The 20,176-nt window shown below is 43.0% G+C and overlaps 1 protein-coding gene across 1 annotated transcript; it reads left to right on the forward strand.

Moving 5' to 3' along the window:
* The first annotated feature begins 9 nt into the window (after window positions 1-9).
* On the forward strand, window positions 10-18,649 carry TMEM130 (transmembrane protein 130). Its single transcript, XM_080382440.1, has 8 exons — window positions 10-210; window positions 2,615-2,905; window positions 4,824-4,992; window positions 6,110-6,279; window positions 6,935-7,019; window positions 9,506-9,708; window positions 10,763-10,875; window positions 11,682-18,649. Exons 1-8 carry the CDS (start codon window positions 156-158, stop codon window positions 11,856-11,858), a joined length of 1,263 nt encoding a protein of 420 aa, XP_080238566.1. The 5' UTR covers window positions 10-155; the 3' UTR covers window positions 11,859-18,649.
* The last annotated feature ends 1,527 nt before the right edge of the window (window positions 18,650-20,176 follow it).

Here is a 20,176-nt window from a genome sequence, read left to right on the forward strand (position 1 = left end):
GTTGGGCGCCGCCGCGGGGGAGCGTCCCGTGGGCGCGGACGGCGGTGCCGCAGTACCGCGGGCGGCCTCGGGGGCAGCGCCCGGCCCCAGCGCGGCGATACTCGGACCCGGACCCGGCCCGGCGGTGCCTGCCCGTGGCCGCCGCCGCCCCCAGCATGCTGGGGCTGACCTGCGTGCTGCTGCTGCTCGGCCGCGCCGCCCCGGCGGCAGGTGAGGGGCCGCCGGTCTGCGCTGTCATCGCCGCCGGCGAGCGGCTCCCGGGCAGCGGGCGGGGGGGGGTGCAGACCTCGGGCGTGAGGGGCTTGACTTGTGGGGTGGCGGCGGGTCCGTGCCCGGGCTTGCTGGCCACGACAGGGGATGGAGGCAGCTCCGAGCACCCCCCGGCCACCGCAGACTTTCTCCTCAGGCGCTGGCAGCGGCGCTGGGGCACCCCGGGGAGCCCTGGCGCTGCCTCACGCTCCCCGAGCCACAGGCTGCGCTCCGCCCGCCCAGCGCCGGGGGGCACGGCTGCCCCCGGCCACGGTACCCGCGCCGCGCTGCATTCTGCAGATGGAGGTGGTGAAGGTAGAAAAAATCCCAGAACTGGTCTGAAATGGCTTGTTCTGCCAGTGGCTCACTGGGCGACCTTGGGTTAGCCGCTTAATCTCCAACCGCTGCAGCTGCTGGGCTTCAGCCCTGGTGTGTAAAGCACCGTGATAACCTCCAAGGAGAAGTGCTAGATAAGCGTGAGGTAGCTGGCTGTTTTTTTCCCCAGGTTCCGCTGGAACAATGCGGAGAGTTGCCTGAATCTTCTAGAGACTTGAAACCTGTGTCAGATTTCAACAAATCGCCAGCATTTCTCTATTAACTCAAAAATTTGAACTCCTTGTGCTGTGAAATGGGACCAGTGCAGTTCTTGCTCAGGCACTAATGTTACAGTTTTTTCTCACAGTCCTTTTGTGTTCAGGTTTGCTCAGCACCTGCGATCTGTGAAATAAAATGCAGGCACTAAGTAGATGCTTTGGGTTCTGATTCCACGCCATCCCAAACTGATGGGTACAGGGAAGGCAGCACAGGGGTGAGCTGACCCCAGTGCTCCCTCGACGTTACGGGTCACGGATGAGTGAGAAACGCAACTTCTGAATCCGCAGTATTGAGATCCCCTTTAGCAGTCTGGTGGCTGCTGAAAGAGAGGAGAGGGAAAGTCACCAGCATGAGAACCCCTGCTGCTCTGCCCAGCACTGCCCCATTGCTCGCCCGTGAGAGGACAGCCAGGCAGGGTGCTGATGCAGGGAGGGAACATCCTCCACGTTGGAGGCAAACAACCAGATACTGTTCCCAGCTCTGCCCCAATTCACAACTTCCAGTGATTGTTGCCTTTCCTTTTGTTTCGGGGTTGTTTGTTTTCATTTCTTTTTAACACATGCAGGTCACTTAATCTTTTTGCACTGTTATTTTTTTGGAAAAATCGATTGCATCCTTGCCATAAAACCCAACCTCACTCCCACTCTGCCCATTGCAGTAGTTGTAAGAGCTGAAGCAGCTTGTGTAAACATGGCAGAGAAGCAATCCAGAGTAGCAGGGATGATTCAGTTATCACAGGTCCTGCAATTCTCATGTCTTGTTGTTTCACAGAAGAGTTTGGGTTGGAAGGGACCTTTAAAGGCCATCTAGTTCAACACCCCTGAAATGAGCAGGTGCATCTCCAACTGTCCAACCTGATCTTGAATGTTTCTAGGGACAGGGTATCTATCACCTCTCTGGGCAACCTGTTCCACTATTTTACCACCCCATCACAAAAAATCACCTCCCTCAACCTGCTGGCCACACTTCTGATGCAGCCCAGGATATGGTTGGCTTTCTGGGCTGCGAGCGCGCACATTGTTGGCTCATGTCCAGCTTTTCATCCACCAGTATCCCCAAGTCCTTCTCTGTAGGGCTGCTCTCAGTCCCTTCATCCCCCCACCTGTATTGATACTGGGGGTTGCCCCAACCCAGGTGCAGGAGCTTGCACTTGACATTGTTGAAGCTCATGAGGTTTGCATGGGCCCACTTCTTGAGCTTGTCCAGGGCCCTCTGGCATGGTACAAGTTTCATTTACACTGGGATTTTTGGTCTCTTCCTGGAAAAGAAGTCAATGGTGGACCATAGAGCAGAAGCTGGTACTGAGATTTTTTTGTTCAGCTAGGAGGAAAATGGGAAAGATGTGTTGGCCAACAGAGCTGACAAAGGAATCTATTAGATGAAATCTTGCCTGACTTTGGAAGTTCATTTTTTAGGGGGCAGGCTGGAGCTGAGCTTGACTTTCTTCTGGTAGCTGGAAGTTTAGTGGCACTGACCCTACCACCAGTACCCAGCTCTGCCTATAAAACCTTATCTAAGTTTTTGTGATGTTCTAGGCTGAAGCTCCCTTATACTACTAAAATTTCTAGGACCCAATCTAACATGCTGGTTTATGCTACTTGTTTGAACACATATATACGGTTTCTGTTCCAGGTTTTTATATGTTTAAAAAAAAAAGACTGCTATTGTGAATCACATAGCTACAGCTGACTACTTAAACTGTGTAAATAAACAAACTAAAAAATGCAGTACAATAAGGTTTGTTGGGTTTTTTTCCTTCTGATTTCCACAGAGGAATATGGTCTGGAAATAACCAACAATGGTCCTGTCACAACGGGAGCTCAAGCTACTGTTCACGCCAGTCTAAGTATGAAGAATGACAGTGCTGCATCAAACTTGTATCACTTTAACTGGATTTATGCTCCTCTGATCCTGATAGAGAAATCCGAGCAGCAGTTTAACTCCGTAATTAATGTGACCAGTGAATTTCCTGGGACTTTTCCTGTATCTGTCTGGGTGACTCATAGAAACTGTTGGCTATGTCGGCCGATTGCTAGAAATGTCACCGTGCTTCAATTTACAGGTAAAATGGCTTTACAACTTCTATGTCTTCCGGAATTCGGTGTACATCAGGATGCTTGCTGCCTTTGCTAGCATCAGAAAAATGAAAGCCAGGCATAAATATGGCTTCTGCCAACAGAGTTAGATTTGTGTAGCCCTTTCATGGAATATAGGTTTGGATGGCATTGTACTAACTGAGCCATACTGTAGTTTATCTACATCCAGGAAGCAAGAGTGATCCTGCCCATGTTTTCCTGTCTGTCACCTAGAGAGACTGAACTAGCAACTAGGCGCTTCAAGAGCTGCAGTTCACAGATCAACATTGTTCAGCGATATCCAGACTCCTAAAACAATGCTCCCTGTACTGCTTTGCAGCATTTCTAGTCCTAAAGTTAGGATGACCAGCAGCAGTGACAATCTACTGATTTTCCCTGTTGCATGACATAGCAAAAACTCAGGCCATCAGCACAACAGAGCCATTACATTTTCTTTGGAAGTTCTGACTGAGTGTACTGAAATTGGATGTGAAGTCATGGCTGCATTACCAAATATCGCTAAGTGCAATTTTGGCTTATTTTGGGAATATTCATAAACATAAATATGAGTATCTTTTTTTATAAATAGACTAATGGTACCATATGGTTAACCTAATCTCTGATACAGGGATTGACATGAAGTAACACCTGAGAGCTTCACACAGCCCCATCTTTCAGAGACTAGTAACCATGTCCCTTCAGCCCCATGTCCTAGTGTTTGACTTACACACTCCAATACAGACCCAGCTCCTAGCCAAAGAAAAAGATGTGCATGAGGACAGAAGAGCTAACCATAGGATATAGCTGATATTTTGGGGAATAACTATTGAGATTTTTCTTTGAGAAACACCAAGCTTATTGCATAAGTCTTTATAAAAGTATACATGAGATCTTTTCTCTGTTAAGAGCTGCTGCCTTGCTGAGTATCTACTTACTCCTTTCTCGCTTTGCACTGTCATGTTCTCATGCCGCAAGCAAAAGGGATAGAAACTTTCTTTAGCTGTGTAAGTTAAGATTCCATTGTACCCTTCTGCTGTCCCCAAGCCAGAGCACCCACCAGGGCTTCACAGAGGCCCCAACGTAATTGCCAATAATTCATATAAATAACAACTCTGGTTAGTTCTGCATTACCAGCCCCGTTGTGAAGTGGTAATTGTGATTCTTAATTGTGCATCAGGAAAATAACAGTTAACCGGATTTAAGGAATTGTTTACAAGGTAAGAGTCTGTGACTGGTAATTAATAGCCCATTAATGTTATAATGAGCTAATAAGTGTATCATCATAATACGTCTTTATTCATAGGTTAGAGAAGTTTTTTTAGATGCGCCTTTACTAGTCCTTATAAACAAACTTGAGCATAAGTTCTCTTACAGACATCAAAACCAAAATTTCACCCTTTCTGTATTCACAAGATACATACAGCACATCTGTTATTCATAATAGTCAAATTTTCATTTCTGTGGAAGTAGCTAAAACTAAAAAACAAAAAACAACACCATAAAAACCCACAAACCATCCAATCAAAAACCAGCACCCCAAACACAAAGGGTGTGTATACCAGTTTGATTCTGAATCCCTTGATCTAGATACTTTATGTTAATCCCAATTCTTTTAAAATCAATAGTAAAAATTGCTATTGACCTCAATTGGTCCAGGATTACTTCTCTTAGTTCTATTAGAAGCTTTATCATGACCCATTGTATAACCCTAAATAAGTATTTAATCTCTCTGCCTCACTAACACATGTAACAACACTGAGTAATATTACAAATACACTTAACCATTTGGACTAGGATACAGAAAGACTTATGCAGTACACTTTAAATAATGTTTTGATACTCACACAGAGCATGCTATGAAAGTGATGCATGCTGTCATTCTTTTTCCACCTTGTTATTCCGCAGAATTTATCACAGGGAATCTCACCATTGCCCAGATAGAAGACAGCAGATTTATCACGCGTGGTTCCAGTTCCTCCGTGGGCGCCATAACCCGGATTTCTTTCTGTCTTCATGACCCAAGTCATTACTTCAAGTCAGCATCGTTTGTCTACACCTGGGATTTTGGAGATGGGTAGGTGTGGTTACTTTGTTTCCTTTAATGAGTATTCAAGATGGCTCTGATTCAGTTGCTCATCTACAGAGAAATCCTGATTAAATCATAGGACAAAGCATACGTCTTTGTCAATTGATACATTCTTAATATGTCAGCCAGGTGAATTATGAAAACTTCGGCATGGAAGTCACTGTGTACTCATGAAATGGTGACATTTTAAAGACCTAAATTTCTTGTTCAAATGTATGCTTTGGTGTATTGCTATACATGCAATGAGCTGAACCGAACTGAACAAACTGGAAAAAGTAACTTATTGTAAATTGTTATTTTAAAACATCGTTATGCCTGCAGATCTCCATTAGCAGATTGTTGTTGTTGAATATGTGCATAATTTGTGCACTTAAGGAACACGGAAGAGTACGCTGTCTTGCGGTTAGGCAGTAAGTAGCTGTTACTATGACCAGCTACCCATAATATACCACAGCTTGGGTGAGGAGCTTTGGGAAGTGGATAGGTGTCTCAAATAATATGGAGGTACACATTAACACACACCTAATGCTTACCTAATAACAAAATGGAGGGGAAAAGACCACAACATAGCTCAGAACCATCAGAAACAAAACCATGGGTAAAGCTACTTGGCAGTAGGGATGAAAAGGGACATTTGGGTATTTTCCTTTTCTGGGGACAAATATATGTCCAATACAAATAAGTGTATGCAAAGAGAGATGTAAGCTTTAGTCTTTGAATACTACATTTTTTCTTTCTTTCTTTCTTTTTTCCTCCACCCCTCCCACCTCAGTGCTTCAGTTAGCTTATAGTCCACCTGCTATAAAGGTAGTTTTCATAATTTACTGACTATTCCATTTTGTTAATTGTTTTAGCATTGTCTTTATTTTCTTTGATTAAAAATGCACAAATATACTCTGGACCTTATACTGATCATAGTTCTATTGGTAATGCCACAGACATTAATCCTTATTGATATGGACATAAAGTAGAATTAAAGTCACAGCCAACTGTAGCATTGTCTATAAAGAAAATATATAAGAGCTTGTTCCCTTTTTAAATCAGAAATATGCAAGCACTTGATAAAAGGCAATTTTGATTCTAAATCTTTCCGTGTTGCACGTAGAGTTTATCAGATTACCAAGAAACCCTTTGTCTACTATAACTGCTCTACCATGGGGAATCGCACAGTGCATCTGAAAGTCATAGCTGAATGGGAGCAAATTGGAAGCATCATGCATGAAAAAGAAATGGTGCAGAAAACTGGTGATTTTACCACTGCTCTGGAGCTGCTAGGTAATTACGAAACATTATGCATACTCAAAACAGAACTTGCTATATGTGTACAGATAGAATCTAGCTTTAACTTGATAATACAACTTAAGCATTGTTTCACATGCAAGAACTGGTCAACATTGTTCAATGAAGTGTTTACATTGCAAAATGGACTTTGTGCTTTTCTAGTACAGAAAAAAATGGGGAAATGGGGGGAAATATATAAAACCTTCTGGGTTTTTTTCATCTACCAAAAGTTTTACTGTCTTTTGTAAAAGTCTCACATACACTTAAAACTTACAACAAAATGTTTACTGTAACTTACAGAGTATTTATTTGTTTAGTTTATGCCAGCTATCCCTAAAAAATGAACTAGTTAAAAGAAGCACTAGGAAAGTCTTATTGATTTGATCAGCTTCAGGAGTAAATCAATACATAAGTAAAAATGCAAAGTATTAATAATGTGGTTGATTATACATTAAAAAGAAATCACAAAAAAAGTCAGAAGTCTTATAACTCTACCGGTAGGTTTCCTTTTTGGGTGTGAGGCAAGTATTATTTGTGGGACTGATGGAGCTGAAATCTGCAAAGTCTATGAAAACAAACCTTCACTGGTTTTCCAGTGAACTGTAAGTTTACATGTGGAGTGTGACATGCTTTCTTTTCTTCCTCTCAGATGCTGTTAAAAGTATTAATGTAGTGGGCTCCAGAGAGACTCATGTAATGGAAAACTTGAGTTTATCTCTTCATATCAATGGCACGTAAGTAGCAAACGCAACTTCTTTCCCCAAAAAGCATTGTCTATTTCAGGGGTTTTACCCAGTTTTTCCTCAAAATAGTCGGTTACACCCCACATAAGTGTTTCTTAAAACAAAAAAGAAATTTCCTTTGAGCAAAATACTATTGGATATTGCATTTTCCTGGCTTGAAATACCATGAACTCTAAAAGCCTGAAAGAGCCTGCATCTTTTCAGAAAAGTAGAATCCTCCCAAGTAAAGCAAATGTTATTTTTTTATCTTTGTAAAGAGAATGTTAAAAGAAAACTAGCCAGAGAAAGATAGTGGGGAAAATTAAATTTTAAAACTTCCTTTTGAATTTTCTTCTTGAACAGTTTCCCCACCATTAAATTAAATTGCATTCAGAGTCCTGTTGCATAGCAGCAATCCTTGACTGGCACATGGGAGTAATGGGTTTGGGGAATAATTTTCTCAAAATTAAGATTGCCACAAGATGACTAAGTCAGAGAGGCTCCATGCAGTGAGATTTATAGGAACACGGGAGAGCCATGAGCACCTCAGTCCTAGCACGAACTCTCACAGGCTGCAGTATTTAGAACACATCAGAGCTTTTTTGTATGGCAGAAGCATTTTAAATACTATTCAAATACTCAAGAAACCTTTCACCATAAAAACTTCATGACCACAGAAGTAATTTATTCTGAAGAGGAGTGACACTTTCAAGTTCTGCTACTGGAAGCTGTTTAGGCTAATGCTGGTTTAAAAGGGCGAGGGAAGGAAGAAAAAAAAGAAGGAAAAAAAAAGCAGGACTATTATTATGGATGTAGGATGGAGCGAGCAGCACCCAACACAGAATCATTTGCCAAAGGTAAAAATAGTCCCAATAGACAAAGCAGCACAGTTGCATTCAGAAAGCAAATGGCACACTGGCAGGAGTGGAAACTGGAACTGGCATACCAGTATTACAGGCAAACATGAGATCCCTAAAAGCAGGCTTGGTTTTAGGCTGGACAATGTTTGCCAGACTGTCCTGGTTTCAGCTGGGATAGAGTTAATTTCCTTCCTAGTAGCTGCTGTAGTGCTGTGGTTTGGATCTAGGGTGAGAATAATGTTGATAACACACTGATGTTTTAGTTGTTGCTAGGCAGCATTTACACTAACTCAAGGACTTTTCAGTTTCTCACCCCACCCCACCAATTAGTAGACTGAGGGTGCACAAGAAGCTGGGAGGATGCACAGCTAGGACAGGGGACCCCAGCTGACCAAAGGGATATTCCATACCATACGGCATTATGCTCAGCATATAAACCAGGGTGAAAGCTGGCTGGGGGACACTGCTTGGCAACTGGCTGGCCATCGGTCGGCAGGTGGTGAATAATTACATTGTGCATCACTTCTTTTCCATACTCTAATATTTTTATCATTATTATTATTATTATTATTATTATTCTTTTCCCTTCCTTTTCTATCCTATTAAACTGTCTTTATCTCAACCCACAAATATTTTTTTTTCCTCCAATTCTTTCCCCCATCCCACTTGGGGGGTGGGAGGGGATCAAGTGGCTGTGTGGTGTTCAGCAAGCTACTAGGTTAAACCACAACAGAGACCTAACCTCCTAGCCACAGCACTGGGACTGATGCAATAAGAGTTTATGACAGAGAAGCAATGACAAAGGCTTGAGAAATGGGTTATCAAAGAAAATCAGGTAAACACATAAACATACTGCTTTCTTTAGCAGAGAATGTCCTACAGAGATAAGAAACAAAATACTAATAAGATGGAGTAAAGAAAAGCTCTATCTCTTGTCAGAATCAAAGTCCATAGTACATAAGGTGGGTCCAAGCAGAATCAGTTAGGACAAGGGTCTGAAAATGTAAATAAAAGGCATCAACTAGACATGGTGAGAAGACACATGGTCATAAAGCAGATTGCACCTAGATTGCTTGATAGCAAATAAACCCATTTTTGTTATTGTAAGGGAGATCTTGTGATTTCTTTACCATTTCCAGCTATTAATCTGTTGTACAGAGCTCATCCTACAATCTTTCCAGTTTTGACTGGGGGGGGGGGACACACATTAATCACAAAATTCTTGGGTGTGCTTCAGTAACACAGACAGTGAGTTCTATGTGAGAAGAACAAATTAAAACCAACCTATACTGCCTTGGAAGCACAGGGGGGAAAAAAGACTCCTTTTATCTTCGTTGGAGGACTACAGGTTTTCCTACATACAATGGCCCACCTATGACCCACACAGGTATTCAGCTCTCAGCTGAAAGGTTTGCTTTTATAGAAGCATCACAAAGAACTTTCTCAATTGACAGATGCTATAAACCAAACAATTGTGCAGTTAATTACTTCTCTATTCATACTGAGATTAACTTAATTATTTTCAAAATCATTATTCTGTTTTAACCAAGTGATTCATCAGCTCTTTGACGAGATTTTTGCAAAATTTTCACCAAATTATTCCCTTCCCTTCCTCTTTTTTCGCTCTTGTCATTTCAGCCCACCACTGGCATTATGCTGGCTTATAAAGTCCGAGTGCATTCCACTCGAAGGTGAGAAATGCCATCTGGTGGAGATTGATGGCTCCTGCTACAACCTCAGCCATACCTTCAGTGATGCTGGACAGTATTGCCTCAGCGTCAGAGTGGAGAACGGCGTGACGATGCTGCAGACATACCATGAAATAAAAGTGTGGCCAACAGGTGAGGAGCAGCTAGTCTGAGCAGCGTAGAGATCCCCACCTGTCAGGGAACCGACAGTCTCAAACATGTCAGGGACAATTATGGATTAACCAGCCTGCAAATGAGGTTTCTGGAAACTGGTATAGATCCCTAAAAGCATAGGAAGGAGGAAGAGAAAGGAGAGCCTGTACTGTGCCTACTGTAATTGCTCTGAGCTTCTTGCATCCTGCTGAACCCTTTGTCTCATGAGTGTCTTGAAGTTAATGAGTTTCCAGGGAAGGCTAAGTTACTTAAATTAGATATTTTCCAGTGCAGATAGTCTGGCTATTGTAGTTAGAGAGGATAACTAGGAAAACATATATGTCTGTAACTCTCCCTTACTTAAGCAGTTTCCATTCTTCTTTTGGTTTAGTTTAGTTATGGGGGTTTTTATGGGTAGATTTTTCTTGGCCTCCATTTCATCAGATTACTGTCCTCCCAGCCAGCAGTCCCTGCTGGCTCCCTCATGCACACTCACACGTGCCCCTCTTGGGTCCCTGAATCATCTGAGAATGTGGCTAGGTGGCCAAGTGAGGAGGACCTGACCAGAGAGCAGCCAGGCTGTGATGCAGAATGGTTATACCACCTCACTGTGGGCCAGCACTGGTATACGGACAGGCCAGCTCACTCCACAGGGTGCTGGTGTGCATTCAGGACTAAGTGTGCAAATCCTCTTTGCTGGAGGCTGCTAGCTGCTGTGACAATGAGGTATCCTCCTGTCGTCCTGGGGTACCACAGGGGTACAAACACCCTGGGGAATTAGGGCTAACATATGTAATTGGGTGGGCTTTGTAGGCTGTTCAAGGGAAAAGAGGGGTGGGTGAAAAGGGAAGGAGCCTTACAACCTCACAACCCCGCATTCCCACTTCTGAGATTTCAGAAAGACATGATCTGGGCTGAAAAATTTATTCCCTGTTACACACATGTCCTTTGTTCTAAAAATATGTAAACTCCTAAAACGTAATTTCCTTCTTACTGTTACCTCTTCTCAGTGTATTGCATCACTCCAGGCGTATGCCCTTGTGCTCTTTCCTAGGGATCCACCCGGCTTGCTTTGTCCTGCTCTGCATTGCTCTGGCTACAGTGATGCTAGGGCTGGTGCTGTACACAACCTTTCGAAGTAACACACAACAAAAAGATCTCGTGGAGGTATTCAGTTACTCTTACTTTGAGCTGGGATAGTAATTAAATACCTTTCATCCATGTCTGTTCTTTAATCACCAGACAAATGGAGTGGGAGGGAGCATTTCCCTAGTATGTCTGATCCATTCCATGGAAACATCTGAACAGTGTAGGCAAGCACTTTAAGAAACAGGCATGCTTCTGGCTTGTTGCAGAGAACTGTAACTATAATTCAAGCTGCCGGGGCTATCACGGGCAGTTTGTTAATATTCCCAAGCAGATGCTTGTGCTGAAGTATCCCTTCCAGAGAGTTATATGAAAGTATCCCTCAGAGTGGTTATATGGAAGAAAGCAGGGGGATAGCGAGAGAGGGTACAGGATAGTAACGAAGGGTGGGTTATTACCTAAAGTGGCACTACATTGTCACCTGACCCTAGTATGTGACTTTTATCTCCCCAGCTACCTTCCATCTCTGGTGTAGCTTTCACTTGCTACATTATCCTATTTGTAACGAGCATGAGCTCCTCAATCAAAAGGATTTTTTTTTGGCCCTTTGCATGAGCTCCTCAATCAAAAGGATTTTTTTTTTGGCCCTTTGGAAAGCTCCTAATACACTTTTCATCGTGCCACAATGCAAATGATATAACTCATGAGAGACTGCCTATGAGCCGGGTGTGCAGCAGGTATAAATCACAAGTCTATTTGAAGCTGGTGACTGACTGAAACTGGTTGAGGACCAAGTGCCATTTCTCTGGCCCAAAGTATTCTTGACGGACTCGCCTGAGCCCATAGGACCCAAATTAAGAAAGATTTTTTTGATGTTCTTTTTCCAGGTAGCTGACTTCGACTTTTCTCCGCTGTCTGACAAAAACCTCGCCTCTTATTCGGAGTCAGGCTGTGGCCGAATGTGTTGCAGATCATGTTTTCTTTGGTCATCGCAAGAAGCTGCCTGGGAGAGTCATGAACTTCTACATTCTTTTTACAAGCCAGTCAAAACATACACAGTGTGAAGAACACAATTGCCCTTTCCTTACACTAACTGTCGAGTTTAACTTTCTCACTTATGATGAGCTAAAAGCCCAGTGCTGCATGAATGGTTTGGTTTTGCCAATGCAATGAGGTTAACCACTTTAAGTCCAGCACTTGAGTAAAAGTAGCTTTCTATTTTTAAATTATACGGGTGTATACATTTACAGTTGTAAATGCAGCATTTTATTCTTATGAAAGATTGTTTTATGTGCAGGTTTGCTAAACTCACTACCTCTTGTAATTTCTCTGTTCCTTCTGCTGTTTCAAAGAAAAAAATGCTTAAGACAAACACACTTCTCTTTCCTCTATTACAATACTATTACCAGAAATGGAAGTCACCCAAAATGCTGTTGAATGTCTATTTGTTGTAAAAAGGAACTGACTTATCCAGGCTGAGAACAGCCTAGGTGGTTCTAATGAACCAGACTACCTAATTACAATGGGTTTTTTCCTCCTGTCTCAGAAGACCCCCTTTTTAAGTTAATGGGCTTCTGTGGGACTGTAGTGGCTGGTGACCTGCTCATGGAGAGCTAGCTGCTGGCAGTATTTTGGTGGGATCGCTGCACATGCTGTAGAAGACTTCACATCTCCAACACTTTGTGAAGCAGTACTCTGCTCTAATCTGTAGAAGCAGCTTGCTTTTTTTTTTCCGCCAGGCTGTCCATTCTTTTCTTTCTCATATTACTACCCAGCTAGTCACCAAAGCTCCTCTTGTAAAAAATGCAACAACCAGTAGCTCAAAGCTGCTCAGCAAAACATATTAAATTCAAATTCACGGTCAATGTTCAAGGCTGTGTAAATTCCATGCCTGTTGCAGGCTGTCTTCTACTATCAGCTTCCTGCTCAGCCAGGCTTTGCCTTCTGCTACAAGATGTTTCAGAGTACCCTGGAAGCTTCTAAACAAAAGCACCTTTGTGGCAATTTCTTATTTTTTTAAACATGACACACCTTCCCCACCTCTGATTTAAAGCCTATGGGTGTCGTGGGCTTGACGTTTTTCAAGTATGTCAAAATTTCTCAAATGTGTTGATTGGAAGATGGTTGTCTGAAAGTGAGGGGATTTACCATGAGGGTTTTGGGGTGCTCATTTCACACATTCAACTTCTGTGTTTCCTCAGAGAAGCCCAGAGCATCAGTTCCTCTGAATGAAATTACATGACTTCAGAAGGGCTTTGTTAATTAATTTGATACATTCAAATTGAATAGGATCATCTAAGATAACAAATGATCCAGTAAACCCAAGTTTTGTTCAAAAAGTACTTTCCAAGGCAGAACTTCTTTTGGCTTTTTTTCTAAAGAGAAATTGTATTTATAAGCAAGCTTGTTGATTCTGAGTGGTGTCCTTTGTATTCCTTCTCAGTGCTCTAGTGTCAAACTCTCACCTTCAGTCATATTTGGTCACTGTTAAAAATGTGCCTGTCCTTAGCAGAGAAGTTATTGTTCTAGAGAATTTCACTTTTACTGCTTATTCCTGAGATCCCAGCCATCTAAGTCACTGCCAAAGGTATGTGCCTTGTTCTGGGATGTCGGTGTATTCTGTAAATGGCTCCACAGTCCTTGGGCGCTAGAAATAACAGATTTCTGACGTGAAAAATGCAACTCAGAGCATTGGTGGCTCTAGAGAGACTGCACAGTTTCTCTCTGCAGCCAGTAGTTCAGTTTGGGCTTCTTCTTTTATTACATTTGTGACAGACATGTGGCCCTTGCTGCTATAAGACACCTAAAGACAACCCCCTGGCACACTACTGAATGTGTAAAACCCCTTTCTTCTCCATATTGTACTCCCAGAAAAGACAGTAACTCTGAGAGCAAACTCAGTTAGAGTTACATGAAACGGGTCATTTGGGTTGGAGGAAGATCATGTCAAAGGAGTAAGACCTATGGGCTGCCTCGTTTTCCATCAATACCCAGCTGATTCATGGGGTATTAGGCCACAAATGTTGCTGCTTTAGTTTTGTGCCTCCATGCTCTTCCCAATACATCCCAGCTGAGATACAACTCATCATGCCAAACCTGGCTAAAGTGGATAGCAACCCCCAGTCAAAAAAAAAAGAGACATGGAGTTAGTGATACGAAAGACAGGCCTAAGAAAATCCCCAATTTCCTACTCGGGAAAAGAGAGCAAATGTCCTTCAGAAGAATATTGGCTCTTATTCTCTTCCTAAAATGAACAAAGGATGGCAAAGGAGTCAAAGGATTCAGAAGGGTAGAAAAGATAAAGTGATACAAAGTGGAAAGTCAATACTATCAAATACTGGAAGATATTAATTCAAGAGCAGACAGAAAATAATAGAGGTTAGAAAGAAAGACATCTCTTGCAAAAAAAAAAAAAAAAAAGCTGTAGAGAAAGTACACTTAAAAGGACATGTCAAGAAGCAAACTAACCAAGAAAATTTAAACAACCTTAACAAATTGAGGTGTAAGTATGAGAACTATTCACATGAACATGTTCCTGAATCTAATATGAAACTGCTTCCTGCACAAAAGACTGATCTGTGGATTCAATAAATGCCTCTGAAATTGAAGACAAAAGGTAATTGAGCAGTTCAGGATATAGCAAGGAGATTAGTGGGATGTAACAAGGATCAGCGGGAGGATTCATTTTGTTAACCTTAGAAATCAATGACCTGGAAAAAGGAATGTTCAGCAAAACGATGAAAGTCACTGATTCAAAACAAGAGTCCAGTGAGTGCAAAGCTAAAGAGTGATTAAATTCGGGTAAGCAAGAGTGTGAGCAGATAGAATTATTTACAAGGAAATGCATTTGAGGACAACAGTGTTCAGGAAAGACATAGTATAAAGGCACACGGTAAACCGAAAGAACTTCTCTTATTCTGTAACTTGTCATATAAACAATGGTACCAGTTTGTGCAGTAGATGTGGGGACAAATTAGCCCTTTATCTTAACAGCAGAGCATAAGGCTCTGTGGCTGAGCGGGTCGGGGCTGAATTCTGCCTTTCATCTCTGGGAAGTAGATTACATAGCCTGAGCTGGGACAACAGTTTGAATTTGCAAGACCTCTGTTGCGTTTGCTGGATGCTGGAGGAATTGAAGTTGTTTCAGCAAGAGGAAGGTGAAGAACTTCATATTTAAACACTCAGCATTATTATTAGATAATCAGCCAAAACTTCACCTTGATTTTGGAGAGCCAGGGCCAGTTTCCGTGGAAACTGAAGTGCCATCCTGTAGCTGTCAGAAAATTGTTTCAATCCTGCAGATCTCAGCTTTGACAGCACACCGAGCACTACAAGTGTGGATTTTTAAATTGCAGCCACCAACGTGGGGAATGCAGAAGTTCCAGAAACTTTTCTCAGAGCTGGGTATGCTCATCGCCAGCGTGCGTAATTCCTACAACGGTGTGCGTAACAGCAGTCGCAGCATATAGTGGGTTTTGTCCAAAATGCCATAGTTGCACAACTGACACAACTACCAGAGCCAATGACACGAGAGCACTAGTGAAAGGCTACCCTAGCCAAATAAATTTCTAACGCATTTACTCACAGCTGTCCCGGGAGGAAGGGAAGAGCTATTATCACTATTCACAAGAGGCAAAAGGGAGCCACATAGAGATACAGAGCTTGCTTGTGCAGAGGCGGGTGTAGATGCCTGCATAAAGTTCGAGATTAAAAAGATTATGGAAGGATGCAGACCATCTCCCTAATCTTGGTCCTTTTTACAGTCTGTGGAGCAAGGTAAGCACTACATTCAGGTTGCTTTGTACAAACACCGACTTAGATATCCTGTACGGTAGCTCTCACAAGGTGCCTGGGCATAGCACGCGTAGTGTGGCAGTGCAGTTTGTGGACTGCACAGCAGGTGTCTCCCACGGCACAAGAATATTTCTACAATCTTCATACTCCCACGATGGCAGGCGTGAGCCACTGGTAAGGCTTTCAGTGAATATTTTTATGCACGCCTCGCTGTGGCACGTAAGCTAAATGCACAACCAAGTTCGATAAAAGATGCACATTATTCACAACACGAGTGCTATGGTTTTGGATGCCGCCCCGAGCAGCTGTGACCAATGGCTCGGTGTTGGTCGCTGCGCGCAGGAACGCTTGCCCCATGGCTTTTGCTGGAAGGGGATGGATGGACAGACTGAACAAGCTGTGCAGGCAGTAACGGTCCTGGGAGATAACTTTCTGGACTTTATTCAATGCCCTTGACATGACAACAGCCTGTTCCACACTCCCTTAGGTCAGTGGGACACGTGCTGCGTGATTAGAAACTGGTGGGACCAGGCCCATCCCAGTGAGTGAAAGCACTATAATTTTCCATAAAGGAGAGTAACTGTGAAGTTTGAATCTACAATAACCCATCTTAAATTAAGGAAAATTAAGAAGAAAGCAGCCCACAGTGTAAACCACAGCTGAGCGCAAATGTTTCCTGAAACCACCTAGAGGTCCCCATTGCTTCAGTGGAAGGTCCCAGAAACAGGGAAGCAGAAGCAGCAGCAAACAGGCACATCCTGGCTTAGTGGCTCTATAAATTCAGTCCTTCGTGGTAATATAGATTAGGACTCTGTCATTTAAAGCATCTTTTTTCAATTATAATTTAGATACAAAGAAGAGACCACAGCAATAAAATCTCTTATCTCATCAACAGCATGTACTATTAAGCAAAACAAAACCAACAAAAAAATGCCATAGGTTCTTAAGGTCCTTTCAGTTTCCAGTCCTTAATCTATTCTTTCATTATACGCAAAGTACTTATAATATTTTAAATTAAATCCAAAAGGAAAAAATAATCCAAAAAATTCAAATGTGCTTGCTAATTAAATAGCAATACCCTTACTTTCATTCAGGCAATCTTGATAAATTACAGTCTTCCCGTACTAATTAACTTCCAGTTTAATGGATTTCTCTCACCACCCCAAGCTATGTAATAAAACACGACATGCTCAATTTAACAAAAACAAGTCAATATTGAACCTGGCCGGTTTGATTCTGCTTCAGCAAAGCACTCAAACACACACTGAAGTGCAAGCACAGGAGCAGACTCGGAGGAGCAGCTCCTTGGGGTGGTAGATAGGGTCTGAAGGGAAGGCGAGCAGCCTCACTCCAGCAGGACAGCCCAGTTCTCAGGACCACATCAGGTGGCCTGCAGCGAGCACCCATCTGGGGAGCTGGTGGCTAATGCAAAAACTGTTTCTTAGTCCACTACTGGATTTTTTCCATGTGCAATTGATTCACTTGCAATTCACACTTGCAATGAATCCAGAGCATTTTTGTGGGTGATGGGGGACGAACAGGACTGATCTGTGACGGGCAGTGTGGCACTTTCTCTGCCACCCCAGGCGAGCACCCCATGCAGGAGCGCTGCAGCCAGAAAGGCAGATAGATACACATGTGGGAACTGAACCCCAACACACCGAGCAGTTCCTGGGAGGCTCTTCTTTGGGTGTTAAAGTGTTGTATTGTATGTAATTAGACCATTAAAGTAAAGTACTTCTGTTACTAAATTATCTATATATTGTGGAGTTGGTCAAGGTTATAACAAAGTAAATTTGAGCTAAAACATTGTGAGAAAATAGGAGACCAGCCAACCAAGACAGTATCAGAAAATGAATGGCAGCCCCTGATCCTGGGGGAGAAAGATGGGCCTCCCTGAGACACCAGGGAAAGACTTGGATTTTTGTTACAGCTTGAGTTTTGTATCCGAAATTATTCCCAGTGTCTCTACTTGTGGTATTTTGGGTTCTTCTTTCTGATTTTTTTTTCTCCCTCTAACAACAGTAGGTTAGTAATGCTCTACCTTGTCAAACAACTGGAAGATTTCACTCATGGATCAAATTATTCATGCTCGGTAAGATGAGTGTTTCATGTCACAGGTCCACCTCTGCAGAAAGAGTGAGGTACCCGGTTCCTACAGACGTCTCACCGCAGACAGCAGTTGCATTCAAGGTATCCTTAAGAGCGATCCAGGCCATGCAGCTTGCATGGGGAGGGGGGAAATTTCCAGGGGCAAGTGGATTTGCAAATAGCCATTATTTTGTTTGGGTTTTATTCTCTTTTCTCTGTTTTGTCCTTTCCTTCCGTATGGCTTGGTAATAAGTAGTGAGGAAAACCTGCCTGCAGTAGGGAAGACACTGTATAAGTAAAGGGAAAGCATTCTATTTAGTTCTGTAGGAACTGCATCCTTTTTCATAATACAGTATGTGAAAAATCAGGTAAGCAATGCATACATTTTTTATGAACAGGAGGACCCTCAACTATTACTAATGAAAGTACAGAAAGAAAAGACAGGACTCTCAGTAGGGAAATACCATCCATTAAACGCCTCCCTGGGGATCAAATGACACTTACAATGGAAAGACACTAACTGCCTCTTACATTTCAGTTGGTGCCAGCAGGACACCTATTTGTAAAGATTTGTGCTGCCTGTACTCTGTTAGTGTAAGATGCCACATAAATATTTCCTGACCTTTGCGGCAGATATTGCCCTTTTTTTTTCCCCCCACAGACCAGCAGCCTGATTTTACCTTTTAAAACCATTGATCCTGCTGAAGAATGAGCACAAGAGCAACGCTGCGAGAGTGCTTCGGCCCGCTGAAGTCAATGGACCTGCTGAACACGTGTTCTGAATGTTTTCTGATCAGGGTTTTATACGTGTCACCCGTTACAAGACTTCCACGGTTCTTTTTGTAAAAGTGTACTTGCCTTTAACTAAATACCTATCACCAAAGATCAAAAGGCTTTTGAAATGTGTCCCCTAAGAAAAGCAAAAAAAAAAAAAAAAAAAAAAGAAGTTAGAAATTCATTCATTTCAAAACCGATTAATCAAAGGCAGCTCTTTGATCAGTGAAGAAAGTCCTCAGTTCCAAAACAATGAGCACTTTAACAGGGAACAATTACATTTCTCTGGATATATCATCCTGGAGGCATATATAGGGCTGTCATGGGTGTCACGTCAGGGCTGGCCAGGACCCCAGGGCATGCCTACTTCTCATTACTGCACCACTTGAAAACTCCACAGCTCTAGCCCACGGACTGACTGCTCCCCTCATTTGTCTTTCTGGAGTATGTGGTAATGTTTGCACTAGAGTTCCCTGTGCTTTACATGTGTGTGCGTCTGCATGTGTGCATGTGTACACACATATACACATATTTGTGCAATATCCACTGCCACTCAAATTGGAAATGCACAGTGATTCCTTCCTGCAGTGGATTTTACATGACTCCTATAAAAAAACGCAACTGTAGTTGCAAATAGCAGAGATTAAACAGCAATGTCAAGGTCTGAGAGGAGAGATTACAAATCCCATATCCACAGATGTTTGCAGCCACTGACAGTCTTGTGATTTAAAGAGCTGTTCTCCCACGTCAGGCAAACGTCTGCCACAAATAATCATCAACAGATCCTGCCCTTTCCCAGAGAGCTTAATGTGGATCAAACAGAGCCTGTTCAAAACTCACCATGCCTGTTGCAGTGGTGGCCACGGCTCGGTGACAGGTGAAGGCGAACTGAAACTGTCCTCCAGTGTCAAGGACTCATCAGAGTGTAAGATGCAATGAGGACACTTGATAGCGGTGCTAAACTAGCAGGAATTCACCCCTTACGCACTGCTCATTTTGAGCTGCTGCAAGATGATGAACTGCCAGTGACTTTGGGAGGGTCACAGTGGCAATAGGAAAGGAACAGATATATGGTTGTTATAATTAAGAACCTGGTTTTCATACCACAGACGGAACACAGATGTGCAAATTATGTAAAACCAAAATAATTCCTGGGGACCAACTGTCACAGAAGAAGAAACAACTCCAAAGCAAGTTTTTAAATTAAAAAAAGAAAAAACGACCAGCAATATCACGACATTACAAAGGGACTTGCTGCCCAGAGAGAGACCGAAGAAGGCATAGCATCCTTGGGGAAATATCAAAGCGAAGCAAAAAGCATAAAAAGTATGAGGCAATTCTATGGTTTGGGAATTTTCTGGGTAACATCTGTGCTTCTGCAAAACATACTCCCGAGAGCCAAGGGGGAAGGGCAATGGTAATCAGGGGCTGTGTACAGCATTAAAGGGGGGGGGTTCAGAAAAGGTGGGTATCACCCCTCACTAGCAGTGGCACACAGCAATCTAATCACCCTCTTGAAGTGGGAAAGCTAATGCGCAGCAGGGGGTGGGTGAATTCACAGCTCGTTCATTCCTCTGCACTCATTTTCCAGGTAGATGCTCTTCCATACCAGGTGCCACGTGGCCGCAGAGGGCTGCCCTCCTCCCACTACAGCTGGGCCATGGCAGCACTCGCTAGCACTTGTCCCTGTCCCTGCTCTGGATCTGCCAGAGTGAGCAAACCG

The sequence above is a fragment of the Falco punctatus genome (assembly GCF_963210335.1).
Source record: "Falco punctatus genome assembly, chromosome: 4".
NCBI lineage: Eukaryota > Metazoa > Chordata > Aves > Falconiformes > Falconidae > Falco > Falco punctatus.

Excerpts from the sequence above, each read along its gene's own strand:
- TMEM130 (XM_080382440.1), top strand. The coding sequence starts at position 156 with ATGCTGGGGCTGACCTGCGTGCTGCTGCTGCTCGGCCGCGCCGCCCCG. Across the intron at positions 2,906-4,823 it reads CACCGTGCTTCAATTTACAG|AATTTATCACAGGGAATCTC; the intron begins GTAAAATGGCTT and ends GTTATTCCGCAG. Across the intron at positions 10,876-11,681 it reads AACAAAAAGATCTCGTGGAG|GTAGCTGACTTCGACTTTTC; the intron begins GTATTCAGTTAC and ends TTCTTTTTCCAG.